This window comes from Pteronotus mesoamericanus, unplaced genomic scaffold, assembly GCF_021234165.1.
Source record: "Pteronotus mesoamericanus isolate MK-2021 breed Mesoamerican mustached bat unplaced genomic scaffold, CSHL_Meso_final contig_726, whole genome shotgun sequence".
NCBI lineage: Eukaryota > Metazoa > Chordata > Mammalia > Chiroptera > Mormoopidae > Pteronotus > Pteronotus mesoamericanus.
In genome coordinates, this window is record NW_026555243.1 from 127,083 (window position 1) to 150,635 (window position 23,553).

At 51.8% G+C, this 23,553-nt stretch overlaps 1 protein-coding gene across 1 annotated transcript; it reads left to right on the forward strand.

Moving 5' to 3' along the window:
• The first annotated feature begins 1,401 nt into the window (after positions 1–1,401).
• ANKRD24 (ankyrin repeat domain 24) lies at positions 1,402–23,295 on the forward strand. Its single transcript, XM_054582874.1, has 21 exons — positions 1,402–1,437; positions 8,671–8,757; positions 8,862–8,992; positions 9,070–9,158; positions 10,107–10,171; positions 10,686–10,743; positions 12,092–12,162; positions 12,348–12,454; positions 12,626–12,811; positions 13,295–13,334; positions 13,952–14,032; positions 14,172–14,279; positions 15,003–15,047; positions 15,136–15,234; positions 16,111–16,183; positions 16,415–16,533; positions 16,732–18,249; positions 20,742–20,909; positions 22,688–22,813; positions 23,042–23,107; positions 23,218–23,295. Exons 1-21 carry the CDS (start codon positions 1,402–1,404, stop codon positions 23,293–23,295), a joined length of 3,351 nt encoding a protein of 1,116 aa, XP_054438849.1.
• Positions 23,296–23,553: the final 258 nt, after the last annotated feature.

The following is a 23,553-nucleotide window of genomic DNA, read 5'->3' on the forward strand; positions in this document are numbered from 1 at the left end:
GAAGAGGTGCATTGAGAGAATGTGGTAGGCTGGAAGGATAAATGAATGGGTGGGTAGTAGTTGGATGGGTGGGTAGATGGAAGAGTGAATGGATGATTGGAGGATGAATGGGTAGTTGAGTAGAAAACGAGTAAGTCAGTGGAAGGTGAATGAGGACGGACGGATGAGTAGATGGGTTGGTGGGTGTTGGATGTGTAAGTGAGTGCATAGCTGGCCGGCTTGGTGGGTGGGTGGTAGATGGTCATTGCGTGGTGAATGAAGCATGGTTGAAGGGTGCATGAAGGACCATAAGAAGATGAGTTGGGCAGTTGAGTTGGTGGGTGGATGTACAAGTGCTGGAGTAGGAAGATGGATGCACAGGTGAGTGGGTAGGTGAACGGAAGGATGGCTTAGAAAAGTCATGGGCAGGTGGACAAGTGAAAGGACAGGTGAAAGACACACCTTCACAGAAATCCTGCTCAGTCATAGGAAGGAACCCTGAGCCACACATCTAGCAAAACATTCCCTTCAAGATATCCCTGCCTGCCTATCCCTGCACATGCATGGAACATGGAGCAGGTGAAGGTGCAGAGACAACAGGCATGCACACACACGCCACATGCTCGTGTGTGCAGATCGCCTCAGACCTCCATCCACCTTGAGTGACTTTCCTCCGTGTTCTCATTCAGAAGCCAGGCTGGTGTCAGGGGACTTAGCTGCAAGGATGCTCTGACTATCCAAGAAACATGCCTCTGTGCCGAGAGCCTCAGCTCTGGGCCTGGCCCCCAAAGAGCCCTTAACTATTCAGGATGCTAGAACCAGCCCAGACACTTTGAGCCTGTGAAGCCATGGCTGGGGAAGAAGGGACCCAGGTGGGGCTAGAGGAACCCGGTTTGGTGAGTCAGAGCTTTGCCTGTTGGTGAGAGGCAAAGCTGATAGGTAAGAACATGGGATTTTGAAACTGGGCTGCGTAGAATGACTGGGAGTTCACCAAAGACGGAAAAAAGAAAGGCATTTTAGGTAGAAATAATTGCACAGTTAAAAACTTAGAGACCAGAAAAAACTTGATCTGCTTGGGCCCCTGGTGAAGTGCATTTTTGAGCACCTGCTGTTTGCTGACCCTATGCTATGGACCCCACTGAAAACTTACCATGAGTTGGTCAAGAAGGGATTATCTTCCTCATTTTAAGGGTGAGAGATGTGAAGCTCAGAGAGGGCAAGTGACTTGCCATAGGACACACAGCAGTGAGGAAATGGGGCATATCTGTGTCCTGCTCTATGGACCAGGATGGTCCAGGGAGGAGGAAGTGGTCTTTTTGAGGAGGGGAAGGCAGCTGGCCCTCCTGCTCGCCAGGAATGATGTCCTTCACCCCCTGCCCTTTCCCAGGTGGCCTGGGTTGAAGAGAAACATCGGATGCTGGCATGAAGACTCTCCGGGCTCGATTTAAGAAGTCAGAGGTGAGTCTGAAGCCACTGAGTTCCCTGCTTTCCCCCAACCTCAGGTTCCTGCCCCCTAGGGCCTGGCTGATCCCCTGGGCCTTTGAGCCTTTAGCTGCTGCCTATCAGATTCTTTTGGCAGCTTCCATATGACCAGGATCCTCCCTGTTCAAAAGTCTTCCATAGTTCCTCACTTTCCACAGGTTCAAGTTCACCCCTTCAGCCTTTGGCCATCTCCCCTTCCTTTCCTCTTTGCTACCCCCTGCTGCCCTGATGTCCCCACTGTTTCCTGCTCAAGCTTTCCAGCCACTGTACCTTTGCCCAGTCTGCTCCTCCACCCAGAATGACCTCCCCCGAATTGTTGCCTACGAAACCCTCCCGTTCCCTCCCAACTTGGCCCCAATAAACACTTCTTCCAGAAGATCTCTGTTCTCCCCAGTTACAGTGACCACTTGCTTTTCTGAGGACTCACTTTCTTGGGGATCTTGATCTCTGGCTTTTTTTTTATTAGGCAAATTTGTTTTTTATATATATGTGTATGTATATGTGTGTGTGGGGGGGTGTGCATAAATATATATATATATATAAATATATAAATATATATATATATATATATATATATGCGCAATTTCACATTCAAGGAATTTAATTGATTTAAAAATGCAATTCAGCCCTGGCTGGTGTGGCTCAGTAGACTGAGTGCTGGCCTGTGAACCAAAGGGTCGCTGGTTCGATTCCCAGTCATGGCACATGCAGGCCAGGTCGCCACTGGGCGGGGTGCGTAAGAGGCAACCACACATTGATATTTCTCTCCTTCTCTTTCTCCTTCCCTTCTCCTTCCCTCTTTCTGAAAAATTTATAAATAAAATCTTTAAAAAAATACAATTCAGTCATTATCCACATGTCTTTACTGTCACATGTTAGATGCTTTTCCAAGTCACATTTACTTTTCAATTTTTTATGTGATAAAGTTGCCACCTGCCCTTGGAAAAATTTTTTTAAAGATTTTATTTATTTATTTTTAGAGAGAGGGGAAGGGAGGGAGAAAGAGGGGGAGAAAAAGCTCAATGTGCAAGGGATACATGGATCAGTTGCCTCTCCCATGCCCTCAAGTGAGGACCTGGCTTGCAACCCAAGGCACATGCCTTGACTGAGAATCGAACCAGCAACCTTTCGGTTCACAGGCCTGTACCCATTCCACTGAGGCACACCAACCAGGGCAGGGAAATTTTTTAAATTAAATTTATTGGGGTGACATTGGTTAATAAAATTGCATAAGTTTCAGGTGTACAAGCCTGTAATACATCATCTGTATATTGTGTTGTATTCACCACATCTCTTGCTTTTGACTATTTATTCAGCAAATATTGGCATCAGGCACTGTTTTGGCACAGAACAAGCAGCAATGAATAGGGGGAAGACAAAAATATCTGCCCCTCAGGAGCTGACAGTTGGGTAGGGGAGATGGGCACAAAACAAGATAAATGAGTGGAAAGGCATATTTTGTGCCATTAAGACAAAGAAAACAAGGAAAGGGAATTGGAGTGTGTGGGAAGATGGTTGCAATTTTAAAGTGAGCTGTAAGCAAAAGCCTTGCCAAGAAGCTAATATTAGAGCAGAGATCAGAAAGGGAAGAGGGAGGGACTTGTGTGTTTACTTGAAAAAAATTGCATTTCAAGCAAAGGGAATAGCCAGTGCAAAGGCCCTGAGGTGAGATCGAGCTGGCTTCCCTTGCAGCTATATCTTGGACTGTATACCCTCAGAGGGAAATACTTCTTCTTATATCATCCCCATTCCCTCCTGCCCCCTCCCCAGTCCCTGCCAATGTGAAGGCCAGTCCAAGTCCAGGGCATAGATTAAGACACCTAAGTGAGGATTTGCATCTAGAACCACAGTGCCCCTTTGTGCTGGCCTCAGTCAGGCTTGACTTCATGCTTACAGCATGAAGAAACCAAGGTCCAGAAGGGTTAACTAACCTCTTCTATTCAGAAAGCACACAAAGCAAAGTGGCAGCGTAAGGTTCAAACATGCCCGACTTCAGAGCCCTTAGTCTTTCAACCACTTGATAGGGCTTCCCATTGGCACTCATAGCCCAGAGCAATCAGAGAGGCTACCTGGAGGAGGCAGCTCTGGAGAGGAACCTGGAAGGACAGGGAAGATTTAGACAAGTGAAGGCATGTAGGAGCAGAACAGGGACCAGTGTGGGCAAAGGTTCAGAGGCTAGACCAGGCCTGGTTGATTTCAGCACATACGGGATTATAAGCACGTTCTTCTGGCTGGAGAAAAGATTGTGAGGGAGAGCTGAGAGCAGAGAGGGCCCAGCTGGAGGAGTCCTAGGGAGCCAGAAAAGGGCCAGGGCCACAAGCCTGGTTTTAAAGTTAGGTGGCTTTGGGTTTGAATCCTGTCCTTGACAAGCTCTACGACTTTGGATCTATTGCCACCCATTCTGTGGCCTCCCTCAGTCTTCCCAACTTATTTTATTTTATTTTATTTTTGTTTTTTACTAATTTCAACATTCTTTTTCAGTGTTAAATTTATTTTAATTTTAATTTTTAACTGAAAGTCATTGAATTCATTTTTATTTCATTTATTTTTGTTTTTATTTGTATTCAAATGCTATATAAAAGCTTACCATGTGCTTTGCAGATGCTAGTACATTAAATTCTCTTAATGAAGTAATAGCTTTTATTATCTCCACTTTATAGATGAGGAATAGAGGCCCAGAGAGGTTAAGGAATTTGCCCAAGGTCACACAGCTTGGAATTGAGACACCAGACTTCCCCATGATTTGGGCTTTTTTGAGGGGTCCGGAGGCTAGTGCATTGATTGAAAAGATAGAGAGAGAGAACAGAGAGAAATAGAAAGGAATAAATGACTCACGAACTTCCTACAAAACGTGACATGAACTCAGGTTCGTGTACTGTGGAATGGACCCTAAACTTTTTCCTCCTGTTTGGAACCAATTCCTAACTTGGATTTCTCACACCAGCCCCCCAAAATTTCTGAGAATTTGTAGCCAGTGGTAAGCCAAATAACTGTTTAATTTCAAAACCCGGATTATATTGAAATCAAATCTTTCAAAAAGTTTTGTGAAACTAAAAAAAACAACAACAACTCCTAATTCAGAACATGGGTGTGTTTTGATAGGTGTGTGGCACAAAGTCAAGGAGGAAAGAGAAGGCGGAGGGGGGGCAGCACCTGGGGGGGCGGTGGGGGCTGGCGGATGTTAAAATGTCAAACTGGGTATGAGGGTCCCTGGAGGTGTCTGGTGAAGGGGAATAGTGTTTACTCCTAGCACGGAGGGGCCTGGGTTGGGCTGGGGGCGCTGGAGTGGTAGCTGGGAAGCCTAAGGGAGGAAGGAGGGGAGAAGCTCATCCTCCTCCCTCCCTCCCTCCCCCACAACACACACATCCGGCATGGCATCTGCTGTTCCTCCCTCTACCTGCCCAGCTCCAGTTTCTCATCAGGCAGCAGGAGTCAGGTTCCGCCTTTGTTCAGCTCCCCAAGGGAAGAAAGCAAACACCCACGACTACAGAAGTCCCACCTCACGGCTCTGCGGACCTTTTATTCCCCTCTTCTCTGCGCACATGGTCCAGCCCTCACACCTTTGCTCCGGTCTCTCTGCTTCCTGCTGTGCCCTCCCCGTCCATCCAGGCAATACTTGCTCTGGGCCTCAGTGTTTCCGTCCATCAAATAGGAGTTAACTGGAGCTGTGAGCTTAGCCTCCCACTGACCTGCTGCCCCCTTATTTCAGTTTTGGAAAAATCCTGCAAGAAAAGGATTGAGGTTTTAGAGATTCCTGGACTCCCAAAGCCTCCATGCTTCCCGGAAAACCTATTTTCTTTCTCTCATATTTATTCTCCAGAGTCACCATTTCTTTAATTCATTCAACAAAAACTTATTAATCACCTAGTGTGTGCCAGGCCCTGTTTAGGTGCTTGTCTGGTTTACCATTCTGTTCTCACCATCTTGAAGTTCTTAATTTTTTAACAAGGGGCCCCCGATTTTCCTTTTGCACTGGGTTCTGCAAAATCTATTCCCCAGCACCTGCTAGGGTTACAGCAGTGACCATGGGGGACAAGAGCCCTGCCCTGTGGAAATGACACTCTAGGGAAGAGACCAAGAAGAAGCAGAATGAAAAACAAGAAAAAGAAGAAACAATGTTTCAGAAAGTACACAGTATGATGTCAGATGGTGCTAAGAGCAATGAAGGAGAAATAAACCCTACTAAGTAGGGCTAGAGAGTGACAAGGGTGGTCAGAGAAGGCTGTCCTGAGGGGGTGTCTTCCAGTGCAGACAATAGTAAATGAATCAGCCGTGAGGACAGTGGGGGAGGGGTGGTCCTCAGGTGGCCGGTGCCGCAAGAGCAAAGGCACGGAGGTGGGACCAAGCAGTTTGGGGACCAGAACGGAGGCCACTGCAGCAGGATGGATGGAACCAGGGGAAATAATGTAGGGGGAGATGAGCTCAGGGAGTTGACAAAGGAGTTGACGTTTTTCCTGTTAAGGACCAGACAATAAATATTTTTGGCTCCTTAGACCCTCCAGCCTCAATTCTGCCATTGCAACTTGGGAGCAGTCATAGGCTGTGTTTAATGGATGGGCATAGCTTTGTCCCAATAAAACTTTATGGACACTGAAATGTGAATTTCACATGATTTTCATGTGTCACTAAATTATTCTTTGGATTTCCCCTCGCCACCCAACCACTTACAAGTGTAAATTCCATTCTGAGCTCCCAAACGACAAACCAGGCAAGGGTGGGCTTTGGTTAAGGGTCGCAGTTTGCAGATCCCCTGCCTTAGAACTTCCTGGGCCTTGTGAGCAGTCTGCTTTTTATGCTGAGTGAGGTTGCTGGAGGCTTTGGAGCAGGAGAGAGAGAGAGGATCTGATGCAGGCTTGAGGGAGCTGGTAGACAAAGGACAAAGGGGATGAGGCCAAAGCTGGGAGGCCAAGGAAGAGGTAACCCCAGATGGAACCCTTGGTGAAGGGGCCGGACCACCAGCGAGAAGAGGTAGACCTAACACAGTTTGCAGCTAGTGGGGTTGGCCTGGTAGACTGGGTGTGCAGGGAGAGAGAGGGGTCAGGTAATGCCAAAACTTGCCTTGAGCCCCTGGCAGGAGGGTGGTGCCCATGGCACACTGTGGGGGCCTGTCCCAGAGGACAGGCCAAGGGCAGTTGGGAATCCGAGGCCTGATCCAGGAGATCCATTTCAGTCCCCTCTTTGGACAAGCCAGCCCCTTAGAGTTAGAGCCAAAGTCTGTGCCCTCTCTCTTTCAATGATTTAATCAAGCACCTTTTATCCTGCATCCCCAGGATTCGGTATTAGATGTACACACAGGCCCAAAGACATCTTAAAAAAAAAAAGTTTTAATTTTTTTTTTATTGATTCTATAAAGAGAGGCGAAGGAAGGGAGAAAGAGAGGGAGAGCGCAACAATGGTGTAAGAGAGAAACATCAATCAGTTGCCTCCTGCACATGCCCCAACTGGGGACTGAACCCTTTAGGGACTGAACCCTTAACCCAGGCATGTGCCCTGACCAGGAATCAAACCTGCGACCTTTCAGTTTGCGGGATGATGCCCAACCAGGTGAGCCACCCTGACCAGGGCCAACCACATCTTTTTTTGATGAGTCAATTCATGTTTATGACGCTTCACTATCTGCTGGGCACCGTGCTGAGTGCTTCACATACAGTGTCTCATGGTCCTCCAATATCCCTCTGTGGTAGCTATTATTTATTATGAAACCCGTTTCCCAGATGAGGAAAGTGAAGTCCAAAGCAGGTAAGTATCTTAGTGGAGTCACACAGAGAGTAGTACATGCAGGGGTGCAGAGGGTGTGTCCCTGGATTCAAATTCAGGTTTATCATACTGCAGAGCCCCACTGGCAGTTGAATGAGGGATTGAATGAATGAATGAATGGGGCAATGAATGAATGAGTGAATGAATGATGGGTGGGTGAACCAGGATCTCAGGGTGGCCGTGGGAGGCTCTGTCTGTCCAGGGCTCAGGCGGAGAGTCACTTGCCACTCCCAGCCAGCTTGAAGGAGGTGGAGACCACGCAGGCAGGCTGGGCCGTGGAGATCCAGTGGGCAGCCTGCAGGGATGAGGGAGCCAGGCCCCTTGGCAGCAGCCTCCTCCTGGAAATCAGGTCAGGTCGGGCCAGGGCGGCACCACTCCCCTGTCCCACCCCCACCCTTCCATTTCCGCCCAGCCCAGCCCCCTCCCTGGCTCTCCCCCCTCACCTTGGGGGAGGGGCCAACGGGAGGGGGTCAAGCGGGTAATAGGGGCGAGAGGGGCAGCGCCGGGTTTGGCACCACCGTTAGGTCTGACCATCGAGCTCTAGCAGTGCCTGCCCCTCCCTCCGGCCCCTCTGGCCACTGACGCCATGAAGCAGCTGTGTCTATGCTCCGCAACCTCCTTTGCGGTAGGGCCAGAGGAGGGGGCCTGGGAGCCAGTGGGACCTGGGTCCTAAGTCTCCCCTCGTCCCACCCCTCCCCACCCCCAGACCCTGGAAGAACAAGCTGGGTGGGGGCAGAGGTTGGGGGATGGATGGGGCTTTTGGGGAGACAGATGGGGGCTTCAAGGACAGATGGGGACACTTAGGATAATTGAGAGGGCATTTGAAGGGACACTTGGAGAACAGTTTTGGATGGGGTCATTTTGGGGGACAATTTGGATGCTATCTGAGGGGACTGTTTTTGGGAAAAGTTACTGACATTTGGAGAACAATTTCAGAGGACATTTGAGAGATTTTTGAGGAGGACATTTTGGGGACCGATGATGGAGCCTTTTAGGGGGATGATTTAGGAAAACACATCAAGAACTTGGGAAAGACATTTTGGTATACATTTCAGGCCATGATATTGGGGAACAGATCTCGGAGGACATTTGGGTCACAATTGTGGCATTGTAAGAGTGATGGTAGTATCGATAGCTGAGGGTGGTTCTGAGGGACATTTAAAGGGACATTGTTAGGCTTTCCTATGGCAAGACTTCTGAGGGTAGTTCAGAAAGATCTGTGGGTCAGTTTGATGGGGGATGATGGAAAGATGGCTGTTCACTAAGGGACTGGCTGGGGGCCTAGGTGTGGGGGACAATTTTTGCAAAGATGCTGGGGGCTTATCTGGGAGGATGCTGGCGATGGGTTTGGATAGATATTTGGGGTGATGAGCCTAGGAATAGATGCTGGGGCACAGGCTTGGAGGATACTGAGGACCCCAGTCAGGACCACCTCCGCCCCACGCCCCGCAGCTGCGGCTCAGCCCCACCGACCTCGGCTCCTGCCCGCCCTGTGGTCCCTGCCCCATCCCGAAGCCGGCAGCCAGAGTCAGGCGCCAGGCAAGTGTCCAGGGGCGGGCGGTGAGAGCCCAGAGCCCCTGCCAGGGGAAGTGGGGAGGAGGCAGCGCTGCCTGGCCCCATGGTCCTCTGGGTGTGCCCCGCAGAGCCAGGACTGGGGCAAAAGTGATGAGAGGCTGCTGCAGGCTGTGGAGAACAACGATGCCACACGGGTGGCTTCCCTCATCGTGCGCAAGGGTCTGGTGCCCACGAAGCTGGACCCCGAGGGCAAGTCCGCGTGAGTGCCCACACCTGGGGGGTATGGTGGCTAAAGGGTAGGCACCCTGTGGCTGACCCCTCACCTCTGACCTCCAGGTTCCACCTGGCAGCTATGAGGGGTGCAGCCAGCTGTATGGAGGTGATGCTGGCACACGGCGCCAACGTCATGAGCACAGATGGGGCAGGTACCACCCACCAGGCCCCAGGGGAGGGAGGAGGAACTCAGACCAGGTGCACAGCCTGAGGGTCCAGTCAGACCCTGCTTCATGTCCTCAGTGTCTGGCTGAGAAAGAGGGGGTTCCTTTTAGTGCCCCCAGGGCATCACGGGGTGTCAGGCTGTGGCACCCAAGGACAAGGACCATGGCTGTCACCAAGCAAGGTGAGTCAACTTGTAGATGAGGAGAGGCTGGGACTCAGTTTGTGGTTGAGTCAGAGGAAGTAGTTGCAACAGAGGAGTATGTGAGCTTAGGAAGTATCTGGGGGCATGAGAATAGTAAGTAGAGTTTGGAGGGAGTAACTGAGTATGTGGAGTAGCTGGGGTTTAGCGGTAGCTGGAGCTCTGGGAATATCCAGAATAAAAGGAGAATCTGGGTTTATGACTTAATTCCTGATCTGAGGGCATAACAGATAGATTGCATAGCCAAAAGAAGTAATGGGGGATCAGGGAGTGACTAGGCATGGGGCATAGCCATGGCTGAAGCTTTACACAACAAGCATAGTGCCAGGATGTGGAGGGTAACTGCAAATTTGTTGAATATTAAAAACAGGGATGTAGCCGACACATGGGAGAGCAAGGGTGTATGGATTAGCTGGGATACACAGAACAACTGTTGATTCTGAGAGGCATGGCCAGTGCTTTTAGAACAGCTGGTGCTGTGGGAAGTAGCTGGGGCAGTGGCTCAGGGAGTGGGTGGGCGTGGAGCAAAACTAAGACGAGCTTGTCTGGGACATAGACTAGCTGGAGCTTGGAGAGTCTCTGACTACAGGGAGTACCATGGTTTTGAGAAGTACGTGGGTTTGGGGATTTGCTAGATACAGGGAAACTGTATCATCACAAATAGTTGACACAAGTTAGGGAGCAGCCAGAGCTCCTTGAGTACTGGGAGCCCTAGTAAATCCTCTCTCCTTTTCAGGTTACAATGCTCTCCACCTGGCGGCCAAGTATGGGCACCCACAGTGCTTGAAGCAACTGCTGCAGGTCATTTCCTTTCTTGTCTCAGATACTCCCTGAACCCCAGATGCTCCCCTGCCCTGACTACTTCTGAATTATAGCAATTCCCTGAAGCCCCTTGTACTCCCGGAATCCTAGCTATTCTTTGGCCCTTTTACTCCTGAGCTCCTCCTTCCTGAGTGTCCAGACGCCTCCTGCATACAAGATATACTCCCAATACCAGACATTTCCTACGCTTCAGTTTCTCCCAAACCCTAGGTACTTTCTTGGCCACAGGTACTCTTAGAACTCCCATCTTATCCCCAAACCCTCAGATGCTCCTGAGCTCCTAGCTATTGCCTTTTTTAACCAACTTTTATAAAAACAAAGAGTCACTCAGAGGCCCGTGAGGAGACAGGCTCCACAGAGCAGGTAAGTGGGAGGGGCGGAAGGGGTGAAACAAGGAGCCTGAAATATAGCGGAGCCAAGGAGGGGCGATTCCTATAGAAGCCAGCAACGAAGAGGAATGGCTCCTCAAATGACCGGCCCACCCTCCCCTCAGGCCTCTTGCGTGGTGGACATCGTGGACAGCAGTGGGTGGACAGCTCTGCATCACGCAGGTGGGTACAGCCCAGCCTTGCCCTGCCCACCGTGGCCCAGAAGGTGCTAGGCTTGCGGGTTATTCTACCCAGGGCTGTGGGGATCTGCTTTCCTTCTCTTTCTTCCTTGCTGAGCACTTCCTGTGTGTCAGGCACTGGGCCTCAGTGATCCTTTGAGCCACAAACAATGATCTGATTGGACAGATAAGGTGATTGGGGTTCACCCACAAAAAAGTAGGGAGGACCTAGACCATCTGAACCCAAAGCACAGCCAGGCCTGGGAAGGATGATCAGGGCGAGGGCAGGGGGCAGATGACCAGAGTGTAATTTCCTTGGAGGAATTCATAGGGACTCTCAGGTGGGCCAAAGGTCCCGGTAGCCTTTACACTCATCAAATTGAAACTCTTTCCCTGAGGGAGGGAAAGGGACCTACCCGCTTGAGCCAGGACTCAGCCCTACCTCTGTCCACCATGCCAATGAGATTCTGGAATGACTTTCACTGATGACTCTGGAAACTCCTGTCCCCTTGAGAACACAGAATGCATTCGCGTGTACTTTAGAGTTTTATTCCCTGAAGTTGAAGTACACTGCCACCTAGTGGTAACAAGGCCTTAGGTCACACTACAGACGCTCATTGATTTTTTTCGTTCAGTAAATACTTCTCAAGAACCTGCTATGCACCAGGTTTTGTTCTAAGCATTAGGATTATAGCAGGAAACAAAATCCCCTACTCTCTGGGCACACAGCAGGCGTCACAGTTTGTCGACCTGCCCAGCGACCGCTCCCGGCAGAAAGCCCTCCCACCCCTTTCTGAGGCTCCGGACGTCCATTCCATCTCCCACGTCAACCTCACCCAGCTTCCAACTCAGAGCCCTTATCCATGCAGTAACCTCTGCCTTCCCTCTTTAACCTTCAAAACTCTGAACTCAGATCAAACCTCAAGAAGCCTGCCCAACCTCCCAGAGGTCTGGTCCCTCTGGTGAACATTAATACTCCCTGTGCGAGGGTTTGGTACATAGTAAGTACACAGGAAGTGCTGGGTGAATCAAAGGGGGGACACACGTGAAAATCCGCCCAAAGTTCTAGCTTAAGAGAAGGCCGCGGTGAACATGTAAAGCGCTTGGGACTGGGAGTCAGCAGACCTGGGTCCCGATCCTGGCTCTGCCTCTGACCCCTCTGGGTGACCATGGACCTGGTGGGGCCTCAGTCTCCTCATCTGTAAAATAGGATTCATACCTTTTTTATTGATCTTTCAGAGAGGTGGGAATTTCTCACAAAATAAAGGATAAGAATCACACCCAAACAAAAGGCTCCCAGAAAATGTCTAAGCTTTACCTCACCTACCCCACACCCTTTTCTCTTTTTCCAGTGGCTGGTGGCTGCATTTCTTCCTCAGAAATGCTCTGCTCCTTCAAGGCACAGCTGAATCCCCGAGATCGGGTGAGCCTCTGGGATCTTCTGGGGAAAGATACCATACTTGGCATGTCCTGCCACCAAGCGGTAGTATCCCAGGCCTCCTTTGAAAAGTGGGAAAGTTTCAGATGAAACTCAGGGACAGTTATATAGGCTTCCCAGCCTCCCAGAGTCAGTCTCTGATGTTTCATTCCTCACCCAACTCCCGCCAGTTGGGTACAACACCTCTCCTCATAGCAGCTCAGATGTGCCACACAGATCTGTGCCGCCTCCTCCTGCAGCACGGGGCTGCCGTGAACGACCAGGACCTGCAAGGCAGGTGAGCATCTCTCCCAGCCATCCATTGTGTGCTGTGTGACACTGGGAAGCCTCTTAACCTCCGTGGTGGGGCGGCCTAGTTGACCTCCTCCCTCAGCCCAGGCTGGGTGGTGAGGAAGGTGTAGGGGTTTGAGGATGTCCTTACCCTCTCAGTAGCCCCCTCTCTTGGTAGGACGGCCCTCATGCTGGCCTGTGAGGGGGCAAGCCCTGAAACAGTGGAGGTGCTGCTGCAGGGAGGGGCTCAGCCAGGCATCACCGACGCGCTGGGCCAGGACGCTGCTCACTACGGCACCCTGGCAGGGGACAAGCTTATTCTGCACCTCCTGCAGGAGGCAGCCCAGCGCCCCTCACCACCCAGCGGTATGCAAGCCCCGCCTCTGAGCAATTTCAGGCACCCTCCTTCTAGGCAGTCTCTTGCTACCCCTTTCTCTCCCTACTGTGGACAGTTTCAAGGTATCCCTATATGCCACATATAGGAGGTTTTATGGCTCCCCCCGATCCAACTCTGGACAGTTTCAAGGAGCACCAGAGCTTTTAGAATAGTCTAAGGGTCCACTCTACTTTCCTGGGTCATCCCTATTCTTGGGTATTTGCCTTTTCTAAGAATTGGCATCCCACTGGCCCCATCCTGGAGCTGCCGCTGTCCTCTCTTTTTGAGAGTTTCAAGGCCCCTCTTATCAGCATTATGCCAAAGTAGCTGATTCCCAGATTAAAAGTTCTGAATCTTGGGATATCAGGAGCCACCCCCATAAAGTCCCCAGTCTCCACTAATGCACTGCCTAGGGTGGGGAATGAAGTCCCTAGAACACAGTGCCTGACCCTGCTCTTCTCCCCCTACCCCCGCCCTCCTAGAGGAAGACTCAGGCGAGGCATCATCTCAGGTATGGACCTCTAAGCGGCGAATGAGCCCCCTTCCTATGCACACACTGCCTTCCCCTTGCCCCAAGCTCTGTGGGAAGAGAAGGAAGAGGCAGACCCCTGCCCCAGGGTTAGGCCTTGAAAGGACCTGTTTGGGAAGAATGCTACCTTCAGGGTGCTTTCTCACCAAGTGGCAGCCCCACAGCATAACTCCTAAAACTGGTGAGAACGTTGGAGGGTTGGCGTCAGAGCATGGGGCAGGGCGGAGGGCAGTGAGGGGAACTGAGATTCCCGAGGGCTGATGTAGTCAGGTAAGGAGGCAGGTCTGGCCTCTTTTCCTCTCCCAGCACCTTAGTTCCACAGGAAAAGGACACTTGGAGACAGTCTGGTCTAGCTGGGGAAAGTCCCAAGGCCCGGAGAGGGTAAAAACTAAAGCATACAATCTGGAACTCTCAGGGAACATGGTCTTCCCTTTTATGCTGGGATAAGTGAGGACCGGCAGAAGCGGGGACTTGCTCCGGATCACACAGGAAGTGAGGGCAGAGTTGGGGCTTGGAACAGCTAGGGGGCTGTATGGGTTGTTTGATTCCGGCGGGAGGCTGGCATGTTTCCCATGTGTTCCTTCACCCCCTCCCACCAGAACTCTGTGTCCAGCCATGAGAAGCGAGGGGCTCCCAAGAAACGGAAGGCACCTCAGCCCCCCGCCAGCATCCCTATGCCGGTGAGAGGTGCCCTGCCATGGAGAAGAATGAGGGGCCTCCAGGGGTAGGAGTGGGGGGAGGGAGCTCCCGCTCAAGTGTGCAGTGGGACAGCCCTTGAGCCTCCTGTAAAAGTGGTGGGTCCTGGGGCGGGGGGAGCAGGATGATCGCGATGCCTATGAGGAGATTGTGAGGCTGCGGCAAGAGAGGGGCCGCCTACTTCAGAAGATCCGGGGCCTGGAGCAGCACCAGGAACGGAGGAAGCAGGAGGTGAGGAGCAGCAGGGACACAGGCTTGGCGCGCAGGCTGGGGTGGGGTGCAGTTCGGGGTGAGAAGACGGCTCCTACCGCCCCACCCTCACCTCCTCCCTCTTCCCCTCACTCACTGTGCTCCAGCCTCACAGGCCTCCTCACTGTTCCTCCAACATGCCAGGCACAACCCTGCCTCAGGGCCCTTGCACGTGCTGTTCCCTTTGCCTGGAACACTCCTCAGATCCCTCCATGGCTCTCCCACTTACCCGCTTCAGGTCATTGCTCAAAGACGCCCTGTCAAAGATACTTTTCCTGCCCCCCTTACTTAAAATTGTAACGCTCTTTTCCACTCACTTCCCAGTTCCCTTTATTTTTATGTAAAGTATTTACTGCTATTGGACATACTGCATATTTTATTCATATTCACCCATTGATTGTAACCTCATGAGGGAAGGCATAGTTAATGGTGCCTGGCTCACAGTAGATGCTTGGTAAATATTTATAGGATGGACAAATATTTGAGTGAGTGAGTGAGTGAGTGAATGAATTAGTGGCCTCAAACAGGGTCCGGCACAAAGCAGGCGCTCAGGAAGCGCTCAGTAACGGAGCAGGCAGAGCAGCGTGGGGTGCGCGGCAGGTGCGCAGTGGATGTCTGCAGTCGGGAGGGAGGGCTACTAAGCAGGAAGTGGGCCAGGGGAGCCCCCAGCCCAGATCCAGGTTCTGTCCCATCTTCTTTCCTAAGGTGCCAGAGGCGGAGGCCAGCTCCCTTCACAGCCTGGAGAGACAGGTAGGTGGAAGGCTGGGGGAGAGCTGGCCTCTCAGCTGCCCTGTGTTTCTTCCTGGAGACTGACTGGGCCTCTACCACCCTTATCCAGGTGAAGGAGCTACAGCAGCTGCTGGCAGAGAAGCAAGAAGAGAAGGAGAGTTTGGGAAGGGAGGTGGAAAGCTTGCAGAGTCGGCTGTCCCTGCTGGAGGTGGGCTGGGCCGGGAGTGGGAACGGGGCCTTCCGGGAGGGGGCCTCTCAAATCAGTTACATGACAACCACACTAATACACATACAGTCTGATACACATGCAAAGATGCACACAGACAAACATACAAACACAGTCACACACATAATACACACATTCCCCAAAACACACAATCACACACACATACACACAGAAATGGACAACCGTGCTCATATACATGGGGTCTTATACACATAACTGACAAACAGACAACAGACAAATTCGTGAAAAAACAGTCACACTCATCACAAATACATGCGCACAACAAACACTTTTCATTCAGTCACACGCAGATGATACACCCACCAAATACACATACACACATATATTTCTCAAAATAAGAACACAGACATACTCATATACACACTCAAAACGCAACCATGCACTCCCAACAGACTAAAGCACAAGTGCGGAATCACACACCGTTGCAGGGGCTCGCACAGGAGAGGCAAGGGCCGCCGCACAGCAGCACATGCGCACTGTGCACCCGTGCTCTCTGCAGGCCCACAGCCTCCCAGCACACAGATGCACCTCGCGAGGACGCCCCCACCGCCCCCTCTCAGTCCCGTGTGTCCAGGCAGCATGTGCAGCCCCAGTCACTGGGGTTATGGTCACACACTCAGGCAGTGATGGGGCCATTTACTAGTCTTCCTGGGAGCCCCTGCATAGGCCCAGGCACATAGTAGGCACTCAGTTAATCTTCGAGAGCGAAACACAGCCAGTTTGATGCTGGTGGGGAGTCAAACAGTCCCATGAACACCTCTGTTCACTGTAGATTCCTGGGGGCCCATGGGGGTGGGAAGGGGCGGGACCCAAGCCAGACATTGGGCTCCCTTCCAGAATGAGCGGGAGAACACCAGCTATGATGTGGCCACCTTGCAGGATGAGGAGGGTGAGCTGTCCGACTTTCCAGGTGAGTCCCTACCTTGCCCTCCCCCCATACACTCCCAGCCACCTGGTCCCTGGGGTCCCAGCAGGTGGAGTTTTTACCCACAGGCATGGAGAGAGTTTGAAGCTGAAAGAAAGGTTGGGCCTCACTTGTTATTTATTTTATATGCCCTGGGGGCCCCAAAGCACACTCCAGACCCCAGCTTCCCTCCCCTGTGGCTTGAGACCCCAAAGTCTGACTCCATGCCCCTGCCAGGGGCCCAGACGCTGCTCTCCAAGCGGCTGAGCCCGTCAGCCCAGGAGCTCCTGGCCTCGCTGCAGGAACAGGTGGATGCCCTCACCAGACAGAACCAGGAGCTTATGGAGAAGGTTCAGGTGGGGAAACTGAGGCCTGGGGTAGTGGGCTGGGGACAGATCTCGGGGATTGTTCCTCCATGGTCTTGGGGTGGAGGGGTGGACATGTGGCTGAGTCCATGGTCAGGGAAGGTGGCAAGACTGTCCTGTACCCTCATGGCCACTTCGCTTCCCACTGGCTCCCTCCCTACCCCCGTATGCCACCCCACCCCCACCTAGATCTTGGAGGGCTTCGAGAAAGATGAAATGGAGGCAAATGGCTCAGCTGAGGTCGTCCCTCTGGCCCTCTATGACTCTCTCCGGGCTGAGTTTGACCAGCTGCGCAGGCAGCACGCCGAGGCTGTGCGGGCACTGGAGCAGCGGGAAGTACAAGGGACGCCTGGAGAAGAGAAGGTGGCCCCTGGGGAGAGCGAGGACACAGGAGCCAAGGCCACCCGAAATGGGCCAGCAGAAACGGAGCTTAATGGCACTGTGGCTCCAGAAAACAAAGTTAGTGGAGCTGAGACCACAGATGAGGAGGCTGCAGAAGTTGAAACCATAGAAGCCAGAACTTTGGAAGCAGCATCCACAGGGTCTGAGGCCATAGAAACAAAACCTTTGGACACTCAGGCTGTGGAAACAGAGGGTTCAGGAGCCAAGGCCTTGGAAATGAAGGCCACGGGGGCTGAGGTCACAGAAATGAAAGACCTAGAAGAAGGAGAAAACCTGGAGACACAGGCCGCGGAAGCAGGGGTCACAAATAGGAGAGCAGAGGGACCAAAAATGAGGCCCAATGGAGAGGGTGCTGTGGAAGGAGAGCTCACAGGCACAGAGACCGTCAGCATGGAGGCCACCACCCCTGGGGTCCCCACTGGCCCCGTCCGACACCCTGGTGCTGCCGAGGCCTCTGAAAAGCTGCAAACTGAGCTGGAGATGAGGATTCGTGGCTTGGAAGAGGCGCTCTGGCAGCGGGAGCGGGAGGCGGCCACCGAGCTGGAGGCAGCCCGGGGCAAGTGGGAGACTGCAGAGGCTGAGGCTGACCGGTTACGGGAGCGGGTATGTGAGGCTGAGGGTGGTGGGGCTGGTGGCGGAGGCAGCAGTGACATGATCCAGCTGCGGGCAGCCCTGGAGCAGGCCCGGGAGGACCTCCGAGATCGGGACTCCCGCCTCCGGGAGCTGGAGGCCGCCTCGGCCTGGCTGGACGAGGCCCGGGCGGGCAGGCTCCTTGCCGAGGAGGAAGCGCGCGGCCTGCGGGCAGAGCTGGCCCAGCGGGAGGAGGTGCTACTGGAGCAAATCCGGGAGCTGGAGGTGCTACGGAAGCAGCTGACCACCGCCAAGGCCGCTGAGGAAGAGCAGCGGGCCGCTGCTGCTGAGCTGGGGGAAGCTCGGGATGCAGCCGAGGCCCAGGCTGCTGAGCTGGCCGCCGCCTGTGAGGAGGCTCGGCAGGGCCTGGCGCAGCTGCGCGAGGCCTCAGAGGTGCTCCGCCAGTCAGCAGTGCCAGCCTCTGAGCACCACCGGCTGCAGGAGGAAGCCCTGGAGCTGCGGGGCCGGGCGGCCAGCCTTGAGCAGGAGGTGGTGGCCACGGGCAAGGAGGCTGCCCGGCTCCGGGCAGAGCTGGAAAGGGAGCGTGTGGGCAGCGTGGCCCGCTTGGAGCACGAGCGCATAGTGGGTACACTTCAGGCTGAAGTGACCCGGTTGGAGGGGCAGTTGGAGGAGCTGGGACGCCGACACGAGAAGACCAGTGCTGAGGTCTTCCAGGTGAGCATGGCTGGGCCTCCACCAGGCACACCCGGCGGCCACTTGGTCATCGGTTTTGACCCTGCAGCCAAGAGGTGTCTCAATTCCGTAGATTTCGATCCTACAAACACGCACCCTGCCAGTGTTTCCAGGCTCGCTTTTGACCCTGCAGCCATCCTGATTTTCTGAACGTTTCAGCTTACATGTTCTTCTTTTTTCCTTTCCTTCCTTTTTATTTCGTTTGTGTTTTCTTCTTTAAAACCTTTTGGCCGTTTTGACCCATCATGTTTTCTAATGGTTAGCACTTTTTGGAATACGTTTATAAAAACCTTTTCGTGTCCCAGAGTCATGGAAGAATGCTCATAGGTTTCCTTTTCTTTTTTAAAAAGATTTTATTTATTAATTTTTGGAGAGAGGGGGAGGGATGGAGAAAGGGAGAGAACCATCAATGTGGGAGAGGAACATCGATGTGTGTGAGAAACAGATCGGTTGCCTCTCCCTCACACCCGAACCAGGGATTGGAGCCCGCAAGCCAGGCATGTGCCCTGACTGGAATCGAACCAGTGACGTTTCGCTTTGCTCAATCAACTGAGCCATGCCTGTCAAAATCTCGAGTTCTTTTTCTTTTTTTTCCGCAAGCAGGGTATCAGGTGTTTTCCTCTGATGTTTTTTACCAAATGTTCATTTTCTCTGCTGGTCAAAATGACCCTATGGTTTTTTTCCAGCTGGCTCTTTTGAGACTGTCATTTTATCTTATAATCATTTTGATGCTTCAACCGATTCTAAAAGAGGACGTCATGCACAAGAATTTTTTATCTCATTTTGAACCCAGTAGATTTTGATGCTGAGTTTGTTGTTGTTGTTTTAAATATTTTTTGGTGCAATTTAAAGATTTTATTTATTTATTTTTAGAGAGAGGGGAAGGGAGGGAGAAAGGAAGGGAGAGAAACATCAATGTGTGGTTGCCCCTCACATGCCCCCTCTGCTGGGGACCGGGCCCGCAACGTAGGCATGTGCCCTGACTGGGAGTCGAACCAGCAACCCTTTGGTTTGCAGGCTGTCAGTCAATTAAGCCACACCACCCAGGGCTGTTTGTTTGTTTGTTTGTTTGTTTGTTTGTTTTTAACCTACAGAATATTTATTTCAACCTTGTTAGTAGACCTTTGGCCTCCACCATTTTTCTTGCATGTCGTGCCCAGGAAGCCCTGGACAGGGCCAAAGTAAAAAACAAAACAAAACTGGGAACTGTTTTAACAAATATATAAATAAGAAGCTACATTCATCACTTGTCAATAAAGCTTTTTCCTCTCTGAGCTTCTGTTTACTCATCCATGTAATAGAGACAATAAAAGTTCCTAATCCTCACATGGAAACTAAGTGATTTAATTTATATTAGCTATGTAAGACAGTGAGGATACAAGTAATTAATAAATGACAGCTATAATTGTTATTTTTCCAAGAACACCCTCTTTTAAACTACTTAGACCCTTGATCACAGTCCAGCCTAAGTATGGCCATCTTTATGAATGTCCTCGCAATTTTTACTTTCCTCACAATCACTTGTTTTTCAGGTAAACTTTACAAGTTTCGCTTGATATATCTATCAGTTTAGGATTTATTTAAATTGTTAATTGTAACCAACCTACACTAATTGTAACATCTAATTATTGTCTGATTTTTTTTCTGGAGCTGCTATTTCTATAAAGGCCAGTGTTACCCCCCACCCCAGGATCAATTTTTGCCAATCTAGCATTGCTCCCTGATCTTGATATTTTTGTGAAAATACATTCATCAACTTTTGGACATCTGTTTGCTTTTCATCCAAATTCTTCTGTTTTTCTTTCATTTTATAAGAAATCTACCTTCATGTCCTGGCTGGTGTGGCTCAGTGGATTGAGCACCTACCTGAGAACCAAAGGGTTGCTGGTTCGATTCCCAATCAGGGCATGTGCCTGGGTTGCCGGCCAGGTCCCCAGTAGGGGGCATGTGGGAGGCAACTACACATTGATCACACTGATGTTTGTCTCCCTTTCTCTTTTCCCTTCTCTCTAAGAATAAATAAATAAATAAAATCTTTAAAAAATATATTTTTAAAAAATCTACCTTCAACTACTGGCAGAGGAAAGAACGTTAGTGGTAATAATAATAATAATATCACCAACTCGAGTATAGCAGTTACTGAGTGCGAGGCAGTGTTATAAGCATCTTCCATGTATTTTCTCATTTCATCCTCACAACCACCCTGTGAAGTGGGGGCTATTGTTATCCTCATTTTACATACGAGGGAACTGAGGCACAGAGAGATTAAGTCACAGCTAGGAGATCAGAGGTGTTGGCAGGGTCAGAATGATCGTAGTGCCCTGGGGAATTCAGAACTTCCCTGAGCCAAACTTCTTAAGGTCAAAATGGGCCTGAATGTTCTCAGGTCAAAATAGAGGGTCAGAGGACCTCTGGGGTCCAGGAATCTTTGGGGTTCAAGTGTCCCCAGGGTCACACGTGAGTTTGGGCCACAGGTGCAGCGCGAGGCACTATTCATGAAGAGTGAGCGGCACGCGGCTGAGGCCCAGCTGGCCACAGCGGAGCAGCAGCTACGGGGACTGCGCACCGAGGCCGAGAAAGCACGCCAGGCCCAGAGCCGTGCCCAGGAAGCCCTGGACAGGGCCAAAGAGAAGGACAAGAAGGTGGGTCCCCTTTTCCTATACATAGTCGGGGCCCCCAGTCAACAGAGGCAGGGAGGAATCTAATAGTGTCCCAGTTAGAAGGGTTCTGGGAAATGAGCCCATATTCCAGGTAGGAGACTGAGGCACGGAGAAGGACAGGGACAACTCAGACACAGGCAGGCTACTGACCCAACTACTAATTGCTACCACAGTAACATTTATTGAGTGCCTATTGCGTGCCAGGCCCTGTGCTGTACATTTAACATGGGTTAATGTATTTAATCCTCATATTAAGTTCCAAGAAGATTGGTGCTTTTATTATCCCCATTTGAGGAAATGGAGGCCCAGAAAAGTGAAACCACCTGCCCAAGGTCACATAGCCATGCAATGGTTCCTCCAGGGTTCAGACCCAAGTTCCCAAGTTCTTTTCTTTTAAAGATTTTATTTATTTATTTTTAGAGAGAGAGGAAGGGAGGGAGAAAGAGAGGGAGAGAAACATCGATGTGTGAGAGAGACACCGATCGGTTGCCTCTCACATGCCCCCAGCTGGGGACCTGGCCTGCAAACCAGGCATGTGCCCAGGCTGGAAATCGAACCAGTGACCTTTTAGTTCACAGGCCGGCACTCAACCCACTGAGCCACACCAGCCAGGGCCCAAGTTCTTCTCTTAAATAGTAGAAATAATGATAACAGAGGCCTCTGGTTATTGACTCAGCCAATTTTTCACACACCATCACTTTTAATCTCACAACCTAAAGAGCGAAAAAGCATTTTTTATCTCCATCTTCCAGGTGAGCACACTGAGGCTCTGAGAGGCAAAGTGAATAGCTCACAGCCACACAGCGTATCCTTGGGCAGTGGATGTGACCCTTAGAGCCCCAGGTGCTTTAGTGCAAAGAGTCTCCCGGACATGACTTGCTGTGTGACCTTGGATAAGTCACTTGAACTTTCTGAGCCCTAGTTTCCACCTGTATAAAATGAAGATAAAATCATGGTAGGGATTATGCTTTATGTGCAGCAGATTTCCTCATTCTTAGCACTAGTGACATTTGGGGGCTGGTCACTGTTAGTCGGGGGCTGCCTTGGGCACTGTGGGTTGTTGAACAGCGTCCCTGCCCCTACCCCCTTGTTTCCAGGAACACCCCCAGACATTGCTCAGTGTCCTCTGGGGGCAGAATGGCCTCTGACTGAGAACCTCTGATCTATAGGAATAATAATAAAACTCAGCATTTATTGAGTGCCAAGCAGTTTAAAGTTAATCACCATTCAGAATTAGTTAACTTATGAGAACCATGATTCTTCTTCCTTTACAGATGAGGAAACTGGCTAGAGAGGGGCCCAGACCCGGGGCTTTCTGACACAGCCCCACCAGGCTTACTGCCCGTCCCCCCTGCCCCCCTCCCGTTCCATCAGCCTTCCCTTCCCCGAGACGCCCAGAGGGGGTGTGACAGGGGCGGCTTTTACTGTAAAGGACCCGATAGGCAGTGTTTGGGGCTCAGGTCTGCCATTGCAGCAGGAGCCTTAGGTGACAGGAACACAAATGGGCGTGGCCATGCACCAACCACATTCTATGTGTGAACATGGAAATGTGAGTTTGACCTAATTTTCATGTTCCGCAAAGTAACATTCTCCTTGTGACTTTTAATCTCCCAACCATTAATCCAAGAGCCAGAGTTTGCCAGCCTCTAGGATGTCACCTTCCCCCACAAGCCTCTGTCCCCTCTCATACCGCTGCTGCTACCCCCAGCCCCGGGCTTAGGGCGACCAGAGCACCGCTGACGGCTCCCCTCCCACCCCAGATCACAGAGCTCTCCAAGGAGGTCTTCAGCCTTAAGGAAGCGCTGCGGGGCCAGTTGGCAGCCCCAGGCAGCCCCGAGGTGGAGGCCCTCCGCGGGCAGGTGAAGGCTCTCCAGGGGCAGCTGGAGGTAGGAGCTGCCCTGGGCGCACACAAAGAGCCCAGGAGAGGGCTGGGGGTGGGCACCAGGGCCTGGGGCAGATGTGCCAGGCATGGGAGGAAAATGTTACGATATTTTGTCAACCAGCATTGTCACACTGGTCCATGCCATCAAAATAGGGGCTCAGGGTGCAAAGGGGGTAGTTTGGCATCTTCGGAGTGTTTTGCTTTTCTGAGTGTCCCTCCACCGTATGCACAGGAAGCTGCCAGGGCCCATGGTGCAGTGGTGGCCTTGTATAGGAGCCACCTCCTGTATGCCATTCAGGTGAGTCAGCCCTGGCTTTGGCCATACCACCGGCTGCTCTCGGGTCCTCTCTTTCCCTGCCTGTACAGTGACAGGGGCACCCAAGCTCTCCCTCTGCTCCCCCGCCCCAGGGCCAGATGGATGAAGACGTGCAACGGATTCTGAGCCAGATCCTACAGATGCAAAGGCTCCAGGCTCAGGGGCGCTGAGCCTCAGAACACTGACCCCTGCCCAACAGGCCCCGCGCCAGGGTGCTGGGGCCCATGCACTGACCTTCTGAATTTGGAGGTCAGCCTGGCCCCCTCCTGACTGTCCCTGGCTGTCTGTTCGTCACTCAGGCCCTCATCATGCCCCTCCATCAGAGGATCTGTGAGTCCCCTCTCTCACATCCTGTCACCAGATGCCGCCCCAGGAATAAAAGCTCACGGAGCAGAGAAAAGCAAGCGTGTGGCCTGATTGCTGGGCTC

Excerpts from the sequence above, each read along its gene's own strand:
- ANKRD24 (XM_054582874.1), top strand. The coding sequence starts at position 1,402 with ATGAAGACTCTCCGGGCTCGATTTAAGAAGTCAGAG. Across the intron at positions 15,048-15,135 it reads TTCACAGCCTGGAGAGACAG|GTGAAGGAGCTACAGCAGCT; the intron begins GTAGGTGGAAGG and ends ACCCTTATCCAG. Across the intron at positions 22,814-23,041 it reads CTCTCCAGGGGCAGCTGGAG|GAAGCTGCCAGGGCCCATGG; the intron begins GTAGGAGCTGCC and ends CCGTATGCACAG.